The following is a 10,148-nucleotide window of genomic DNA, read 5'->3' as shown; positions in this document are numbered from 1 at the left end:
GTGGTTCTGATCTCCTTAAAGCTGAAGCAATGACTCACTGGACGTGTCCGACTTGTAGACGGAAGCGCTGGGGTAGAGTCTGTCCTTCTTCTCTGCTCAAACACAGAAACACTGAGATGAAACAGGAAGCACAGATGCAGTCAGAAACAGGTGGGGCGCGCTGAGGGGCTCACCGCTGTTATCCGGCTGCCGGTAGCTGCTCTGTGCTTTCTTCTGGGACGGAGCAGGAGGTCTGGATGGAGGAWCCGACTGCAGACACAAACACACAACAGTTCAACCCCAAAGGGACAAAGAGAGACAAACGGGACAGGAAGGACCAGCAGGACCAGTACCCTGGCCCGCACGTTCTTGTTGGTCCAGTCGGTGGTGTAGGCCTCTGTGTACACGTCCAGGATGTGGTAAAGGTCGTAGAACTCCGTGGGAGGCTCAACGTCTCCATTTAGGATACRTGAGGCTCGGATGTCTTGACAGTAGAACCTGCAGGCGAAATGTTACGTTATGAAGGAAACACGCTGGCGCCTCCTGTGGTGGCTCTGCATACTTGCGGTTGGTGTCTTTGCGTTCAATCAGGTAAGACCCCTCCAGAGAAATCCCTGCAAACAGCCCTCTGGACCTGCAGTAGGTGAAGACGGCCGCAGTGCTGCGCAGGGCGACGTCCGCCTCCAGGTTCCTGAAACACAGAACCCAAAGTAAACCYTGAGGAGACAAACYGGACCGGAGAGAGCCAGATTAAAGTAAACATTCAGTTTAACTCCTGGAATTAAGATGGTTTGGACATCTGGTAAGCTAGTTTAGAGTCTCYATCATCCAGAACAACCAAGGTGCCTAAATAGAAAGCRACTGGATGACTTCTCTTGTTTCTAGAAGACGATTCTCATCTGATCCAAGGCTTTTGGATGAAAAGAAGAAGTCCAGCTGCCATGAGATTTCTGGTAAGGAAACCGTCTGGATGTGTTCCTGAGGAAGAGGTTTCTGGATCGTCCCACAGGATGGACAGAAGACAGAACCAGATCTCCCACTGGAGAGAGGACATGGTTAGACTGGGATCACCACAACTTGTTCTCCTCAAGCAATTCAAGACAACAACTGGGCTGTAAATCAACCAAAATACCTCAGAGAGATGGATGGAAAACAATGAGTGGGTTTAAACACRTTGGAATCAAAAAGTCAAAACCTCTGTGAATCTGGAAGTTCCTCCCAGTTGTTCTTTGACTAGGCCATTCTAACACAAACATTATCTGATCTAGACCATTCTAGTTGTTCAGGTGAAGCCTCAATCTTTGATGATTTGGTGTCGACAGTCATTCCTCAATATCCTGAATGTTATGAGGTGATTTTTCACTAATGTCAAGTACTAAGGGTGGTTTTCCACATAGTACCAGCCSCTCTTTTAGAAGCTCCATTGCATTTTCAAGCTAAAAACACGTCAGAAGACTGATTGGTTGGTCACTGATTGGATAACTCCATTCCTCCAGGGTTTGGTGTCCTGTAACATTTAGATGCGTTTCTGCTTCTACACACAYGAGTCAARCGATCAGATCATCAGAAGGACTCTGAAGACTGAACACTGAGGAGGAGATTCAGCCATTTGGTTCAGGTGTTGGACTAGAGATGAATCTAAAGGTTGCAGGACATCAACCTTTCAGTTGAAGGTATGAAGTCTCTGGCTGCGTAGCTCGTTAGGAATCTGACAACAAGTTGCTCTGGCTGCTACGATGACTCCGCCCACCTCAGCTGGTACCCAGCTGTATTGAAAAAAAAGCCGAACAGCTTCTTTCTGCTGTACAATTCAATGTCACATTATWATCAGAAACTTTAAAAGCAGTCAATTAAATGAGGTCTAGTTTATTTGTGTCTGCAGCTGGTGAGTCAGTCTCCAGCCTACGCCCACAAACGCACCCCAGCCAAAACTTCCAGGTGAAACTTGTCRAGCCGCCCTGAGGCAAGTTTGACCTCGTTCTAAATTTACCCGGCTGTCACAAATCAAAGCCTCTGGAATCAACCACAGCTGCTGATGTTGATTCTGTTTGTTCCAGGTTCAGGCCTGGAAACACAAACTGTCAACAACTGGCAGCTTATTAAAGGGAAAGACGCAATTTACGATCAACTGTAAATATTAGAGCAAATTAACCAGCAGACAGACGGAGGGAGGGAGGCAGGCAGGATCTCACCTGCCCATGGGTCCCACGGCAACGGTGCAGTTCCCACCCAGCGTCAGGTTGCCGCCCTTYGTGAATGCTTCAATCGCTCTCCGTTGGTTCAGGATGATTACCAGGTCTGACACCTGAACACAATACGCTGCCTTCAGGGACCATTCACCATCAAMACACAGAGGGCTGATGTTAGTCTGACGTACCTCCACACCGAGCTCAAAGCCTCCGCCGAGGCCTGCTATKCCAAGGGCCGACGGCGCCGACCAACCTGGACCAAGGACAGATCGTTAGAACCAGCGCGACCAATTCAGGTGACGTCCGCCTTCATCGTTACAGAGCTGCTCATGAAAAATATCTGCTTCTGAAGCGGAGAAGAACTACTGAATAAGGAAACCCACAAAACAAAGGAGGYTATGCAACAGAAGATGAAGAAGAAGACCCGTCCAGAACGAGACAAGGGTCAACSAGAGACACTACGACYGCCACAAAGACTGGACGATGGCGTCAAGAGGACGATACAAAATGACGATGGYAACAGACTGAGGACTTACGTCTGTCGGCGAGTCTGGCGATGACGACGCCGCTGCCTCCTCTGGCGGTGACCATGAAGCCCGCCTTGATGACCGAGATGATGGCCAAACCTTCGGCCTTGGCTATGATATGAGCTGAAACACAGAAACACACTGATGAGCCTGAACCTGCAGGCGGAGAGCCGCATCAGGGACGGTCTGTACCAGGGATGAGTTTGTCCGGTCCAGTCCTGTTGGAGATCTGAGTGAACTCTCTTAGGATCTTGGCAGCTTTCTTGGCCTCTGACCTCAGGTTGGAGGGAATGGGATTCACTGCAGAGAGAACAACGGAAACGGGACATTTTCACCTCATCCAGTGAACTCTGGAACTAAAGCCAGCAAAATGTGAAGAAATCTGAAAAATGTGGCTTGCATATGTAKTCAGCCAGTTACTGTAGCTGCGTTTCCTCTACAAATGTGCRTAAAATTTTGCTATTGTGCTAATGTCTACAAAAAAAACTATTTCAAAATCGCACCATTTATATTACATATGAAATGGAATTAAAAATGAATGTTTGTTTCCATGATAAAGCATGGCACTAATGAATGTTAGCGTGATATATTCACATATAAGTMGGGGCTCCATGTGAGGAGAAAAACCAACACTGCTCATCTCCCTGAACGCATCACCAGAGTAAGATCAGCCAGTTGCAGCATCATGATGTGTTGGAGCCGGTTAGAGTTGATTAGAAGATGGATGGAGCTGGAAGACCTGAGGTTCTCCTTCCAGCAGGACGACCACCAGGAACACCCAGACAGAGATACAAGGTCCTAGTCAAAGTCCAGACCTAAAAACAACTAATCTGTGGAAAGATCTGAAACTTGATGTTCCCAGATGTTCTCCATCCAATCTTGTAAATGTTCAAATCTACCACWGTCGCTTCTTTAACCAAGGAATGCACCTGCACACCGCACTTCTCAGRTTTTCATCTGTAAAAATGCTTAAATCATCGTCGTTCTCTTCGCAGTTATTYACCACCGAATGTTCTCCTTTCACATAAAGTCCCAGTTTGAGCGGTGTGAATCCTTCTGCAGCGCAGCAGAACMCGGAGAGCGGCTCACCGGTTTGATCTGCTGCAGCAGCACATTCCTGACCCSCTGATGCAGCAGAACCCCCTGCTGAAACCCGACGGGTCAAAATGAAAAGAACTTAAATAAAAAACTTCCCCTGTTAAAATGAGAACACTAAGGAGGTTCTTGGTGTTCTGGTCGGCTTYGTTTTGTTTATGTTTCTGGATTGTTTTGGTCAACTAGGACTCAGAAAATCCTTATTGGGTTTGTGTTTTCAGTAAACAAGAACCAAAGTTCCCTTCTGGAGGCAGAGCTGAAGATGATGAGGGCTTTAAGAATTTTATCAGTCTTAGAAGGTYCTGATGGTCTTCAGTACGGTTTGGTTTGGTTCTGCTTGGTTGAACTCTGGTTCTGATCCAGGTTCAGGATCTGCTCCCACAGAAAAATCCTGCGACACTCCTGTCTGTCTGCTTATGAATCCAGTTTGGTTCTGGAGGTGTGAATGCAAACTCTGGTTCGGCTGAACCCTAAGAGACGGCTCCAAAAGCAGGAAGTGGACTACAGYGCAGGGCATTCTGGGTAATCACAACCAAAACAAACATGCTAGCCTAGCGCTAGCAGGAGAAATAACTTGTCATCTTTTACCAACAACAAAATAACTGCTGAAATCTGACGCTACTCCATTTTTGTTTCCATTTGGCAAAGAAGAAAGGTGCGCTCAGTGTCTTCTTCAGAGGTTTCTGGGTTGTTTCTTGGTGCAGCCCCACCCACAGGCCAGGAGGGGAACAGGTTGCTCTAAAGAAAAGCGCAGCAGCTGGAACTAGAACAAATGTAGTTTTTGTTCCCCAATCGAACCGAGTTAACTGGACTATCAGGTGTAAATCATCTTTAGACTCTCTGGAAAGGCGGGTTAAACCCAAATGCTTAAGTTAYAGTGTCATGCTGATGCCACATGTTAGCATGCCTTGTCCTGATCTCAAGCTGAGACATTTTTCTGTCCCCAATAAACAGACAGTCTTTATAACCAGACCAGACCATTGTTCTGTGGATCCTGAACTGAAGCAGGTCGGATCGGTGATCCGCATTTACAATTGAAAAAGAGATGTGGCCAGCGCATAACGAACTGCACCGACTCGTAAAACCAGGCTTCAGTTTCTGAGAGAAATGACTCACCTAACTGATCATTTACTGCTCTTTGGTTCTTATGTTTGTTTTATTATTTTTGGTGAGACTTAAATTGTGCCTACTTCCTCAAAGCAGCTGAAATATTAAAATGTCAGAAATCTAAATATTAGAAACTAAACCATTAAATTTAGTCAGACTCTGCTGTTGGCAGACACAACATAACCAGCCTCGAGTTCAACTTTAAAGCTGTTCTTTGTTTGGTTTCCTTTGATTGGTCCCGAGTCCATCTAAAGGGCCACGGACCTGCGGTTGATCACCAGCTAACTGAGCTACCTGACCCATAACACGAAACTACCGGACCGGTCCTGAACTTCCTGTTTCCTCCAGAACCCGGAGAATTCAGGAAGTAGGACAAAAACAAACCAGAAGACGAAAGTTTCTCCTTTAACTYACTTTTCTTTCTTCCTCTGTGGTTGTTTACCTGCCGACAGGTGAGCTGACGGGATGCCTCCTCTTTTCTCTTTCGCCTCACCTGATGGCCGGAAGCTGCGCAATGCTCATGGTTACGTCAACGCCTTGGACGCACCTGGACAGGTGGAGGCTGTCCTTAAAGAGACAGACACAGCTGGACGGACAGGTTGACGTGCGGATGTTCGTGTTGTTCAGTCAGCTGGGCGCGTTCCCGTTCTTACGTTTGCGCATCTACGTCGCGCGTTCACGTGACACCATACCTGTTTGCCCTGCGTTTTGTCTCTCAGGCAAAACGCCTGAGAGACAAGGCGTTTTATATATAAATAAATAAACAAATGTATTTATATAAATAAATGTGTTTATTTATATAAATTTGTTTATTTATATTTGGTGGAAATGAAAATATAATCAGAGGTGGAGAAGCCAAATAATCCAATTAGAGTAGAACTACTTCCACTTGTTTTTACTGTGAAAGTAGCTGAGCAATTAATCACTCAAGAAAGAGTAAAAAATATTTGGGCAAAARGTTATCACTGGAATGTCAAACTTATTTTAATCATTTATTCCAAAAAGTTACTAAATTAAATGTAACTAGTTACTAGTAAAACATTTTTAAATACTGATTTGTTTGCAATAATTGTTTTTATTATTAACCAATAATAAAAGCAATCTTGCAAACACATTCAAATCAGAACTACATTCCTAATTGTAGTATAAAAATTATGTCTAATACTATAACTGCTACTACTATTGCCAATAATAATAAAGGAAAAAAAAATCCAACTACAGTCTAAAAATGTTACTCAAATTACATACACTGCTATTTGTATAAAAATAAACACCAATATGAAATCAATTGCAGTAAAGTATTTCACTTAAATTTCCCAAACATTTTTAGTACATAATAAAACAAATCTCAATATCAACTAAGATTCCTGAGTAGACAAAAGGAAGTGACGTTTCTTTTATTTCTTTGAAGCGATCACGCTCTAACATCCTTTTATCTGTCTTTTGTTTTTATTTGCATTCATTTTTTATTTATTTGGAAATTTTAGCAACATTTCTTAAAAATTCGCTAAAATTTTAGCTTTATGATAAAATCAGCATTCCAGCATTAATCAGTGTGGAAACTAATCTTATGATCCAAGTTTTTCAATTACTGATTGTATTTGTACAACTTATACATTTCCGTTTTGAACCTTGGACTTTTCCCTCAGCTTCAGTGAATATTTTGGTTGTTAGATGTTCAACATGGAGGCTTGATTTCTGGTTTTCAAATCCTAAATATCTGAGCTGCATTCTCATATTCCGCCAGCAGATGTCCTCAGTGAGACGGGGCGCCACCTTCAGCGATCCTACTGAAGAGGAGAAAAATCAACATGTTTTAATTTTGAATCAGAAACAAATCAAGCTATTTGTTAGTTTGCTCATTTTAAAACCAGATGATGAAAGAGATTTGCAATATTTCATGAGCCATTCTTTCAATCTGAGTATAAATTAAAAGATCTGTGAGTATTTTTTCCAAACATCTCCTCATGTTTTTATGATTTTCCATGGGTCGTCCTCTTTAAATAGCCTGCAGGATAAACAGCAGCCTGACTGCAGCCATCAGTTTCCCAGCGTGAGGCCACCCAAACTCCCGGACCCGTCCAGAACCAGAACCCCTCACTAATGGATCTCCTAGACTCCGGCTCAGCCTGGAGTTTGTTGTTTAATAACATCCTCTCAAAGGTAATTCTTCATCCTGCMGAACTGGGCTGACCCGGTTCCCTAACCAGAACCCAACCAGAACCAGCTTTAAGTAAATAATTCCTTAGTACTGATGGAAATGTCTGACTTCCACTGGCAGATTATTTATCTTATTGGAAAAATATCTTATTACAAATKATACAATCTGCCAGTGGACCCAATATGTTTTTCCTCTGTACGCTTCTAAATGTGCTGAAAAGATACTTTTACATTAGTTTTGTCTTTTTGTAAGTAACTATTTGTGTTTTTCTGTATTTCTGGTTTTGTTTCTCTCATAATATTTTAGTTATTTTGTTGTTATTTTCTGTCTCTTAGTTGTTATTCAACCCYCCTGTTGCCCCAGTTTTCTATTTTTGAGCATTTTAAAACTTTATGGCCGTTTTGTCGTGTGATGTTTGTTATTAAATGCCTGTTTAGCCTCTTTGATCAAATCTTCTCAGTTTTACTTGATTTAATTAGCATAAAATTAGATTTTCAACTCATTTCAAGATTGGGATGACTTTTCAAACCCACTTTCTTTGGTTAAATCACATTTTGTGTTTGTAACATATATATTTAAGGTTGWATTATCAGATTTAAATCAACTTTTACATCTAATATTGGTTAAAAAACAAAAAAACAACAACCAAAAAATCATTTTGGATGTTAGAAACCGGTGAGGAAAACGGCCTGCTGTGTGTGTGTGCGAACAAACAGGGACGCAACAATTAGTGACAGACTGTTAACGAACTCGTCTCACCCGCGCAGAAACCCCACCTGGCCAAGCCCACAGCCGTCAATCACGGCCCGCTCCCAGGTACAGAACTGCTGTGGTGTGTGTATGTGTGTGATTTCGTGCCTAAATTAAGCACAGGAATGTGTTTATTTAAAGAAGCTGCTGTGAAAGTGTGAGTTGGTGTGTAAAGACGGTAGCAGCGCTGGCRCAGGTTCAGGAATAATTCATCCCAGGTTAGTCATTACCTGCCGCAGCTGTTAGTCACCTCGTTGCTGCTTCTCCGTCTTTTGTTTCTGCTCATGTAATTTGACCCCGCTGACCTCCTGGTTCGCCGCTCGCTGTCGGGACGCAGCTATAAATATGCARCAGCATCTTCCAGGTGTTTTCCTACAGAACCGGGCGGAGCGCCGAGCTAAAATTAGGAGGAGATGAAGATCTGCTGCTGCTGGGTCAACCGGCCACACCGACCAGGTTCTGGTTCTGGTTCTGATCCATCCAGAACCGGAAGCAGCATTCAGCTCCTATGGTCCACAAATCTGGAACAAACTTCCAGAAAACTGCAAAAGACACGAAACACAGAGTTCATGTAAATCATTAAAATCCTATTNGTGCGAACAAACAGGGACGCAACAATTAGTGACAGACTGTTAACGAACTCGTCTCACCCGCGCAGAAACCCCACCTGGCCAAGCCCACAGCCGTCAATCACGGCCCGCTCCCAGGTACAGAACTGCTGTGGTGTGTGTATGTGTGTGATTTCGTGCCTAAATTAAGCACAGGAATGTGTTTATTTAAAGAAGCTGCTGTGAAAGTGTGAGTTGGTGTGTAAAGACGGTAGCAGCGCTGGCRCAGGTTCAGGAATAATTCATCCCAGGTTAGTCATTACCTGCCGCAGCTGTTAGTCACCTCGTTGCTGCTTCTCCGTCTTTTGTTTCTGCTCATGTAATTTGACCCCGCTGACCTCCTGGTTCGCCGCTCGCTGTCGGGACGCAGCTATAAATATGCARCAGCATCTTCCAGGTGTTTTCCTACAGAACCGGGCGGAGCGCCGAGCTAAAATTAGGAGGAGATGAAGATCTGCTGCTGCTGGGTCAACCGGCCACACCGACCAGGTTCTGGTTCTGGTTCTGGTTCTGGTTCTGATCCAACCAGAACCGGAAGCAGAATTCAGCTCCTATGGTCCACAAATCTGGAACAAACTTCCAGAAAACTGCAAAAGACACGAAACACAGAGTTCATGTAAATCATTAAAATCCTATTGCTTAGAGTTACTTTTGAAACACGAAGCAATGACTAACATACTGAGTTTGGTAGTAACTAGTTAAGTTTACTTGAGTAACTTTTTTGAAAAAATTTCTTTTAGGAGTATCTTAACTATACGCTGTAGTTTTTTCCTTTAACTTGAGAGATTTTATTATGAAGTATTTCCACTCCTACTTGAGTAAAATTTCTGGATTTTTTCCCCATTGAATGAAAAACAAAAATGCTTCAATCAAAAATTCACCAGAYACACACCTGCAGTTTTTGTTAAAGTTTCATCAGTTTTTTATTGAAAGAAACTGATTTGTAAAAAATTTTTTGGATGTGTTTTGTTACTTATGTGAGTTATTGTTATTTTCATCCTTAAAATACCAAAATTTCCTCCTAACTTTACATTTTGGTTTGTCTGATGATGTAACTTTTAACTGATTGATAATTTGATCAGTTCTCAGTACCTGAGTAGACTCTTTACCAAATACTTTTTACTTTTACTTGAATAAAAATATGTTGAAGTAGATCTGCCTTATCTTTAGTATAWTCTTTGGGTTTTCTTCTCGCCTCTGATTATTGATTATTTGWCAAAACATAACAACTGTTACTGAGTTTCACAACTATTCAATAATTAAGTTTATGATTTATTTTATGCTTTCATGTTGCAAAACATTTGAACTGCAGTGTTGCTGAAATCTCAAATGCAAATAAACTGATTGATTGATTGACTAATTGATATGTGGTGCTGTTTGTAAAAATACACAATAATGGATTAACAGCAATATTTCAGGTTATTTATTAAATTAACATTCAATTTCCAAACTAAACTTATGATTTTCAAACTAAATATTTAAGTATTTAATTGGTATGCCAAATATTTAATTTATGAACTAAATATTTATTTTGGAACTCTGACATTTATAAATGTAGGAATAACTTGGTGGAAACATGACTTTGAAAAATGTTCAGTTCATCCAGGTTTCTACAACGGATTTCAGGCAGGTTGAGCTCTGGACTTTGACTAGAACATCTGATTCCTTCATTCTGGCGCAGAGTAGCTGCTGTTTGGGTTCACAGGTCAAGCTGCAGCTGTAGAGCACAGCT

The 10,148-nt window shown here is 42.4% G+C and overlaps 1 protein-coding gene across 1 annotated transcript; it reads right to left on the bottom strand.

Moving 5' to 3' along the window:
- Window positions 1-15: 15 nt before the first annotated feature.
- On the bottom strand, window positions 16-5,415 carry sh3yl1 (SH3 and SYLF domain containing 1; the record flags this gene model as incomplete). The annotated part of the gene is made up of 9 exons (XM_017309768.1): window positions 16-92; window positions 174-249; window positions 333-477; window positions 542-670; window positions 2,172-2,284; window positions 2,357-2,421; window positions 2,705-2,818; window positions 2,888-2,995; window positions 5,340-5,415. Coding segments are annotated over 9 exons (903 nt in total), but the record flags the coding sequence as incomplete, so codon positions are not given.
- Window positions 5,416-10,148: the final 4,733 nt, after the last annotated feature.

Source organism: Poecilia reticulata, linkage group LG2 (assembly GCF_000633615.1).
Source record: "Poecilia reticulata strain Guanapo linkage group LG2, Guppy_female_1.0+MT, whole genome shotgun sequence".
Classification (NCBI taxonomy): Eukaryota; Metazoa; Chordata; class Actinopteri; order Cyprinodontiformes; family Poeciliidae; genus Poecilia; species Poecilia reticulata.
Note: the sequence above shows the minus strand (reverse complement) of the source record. Positions and strands in the feature narration are given on the sequence as shown.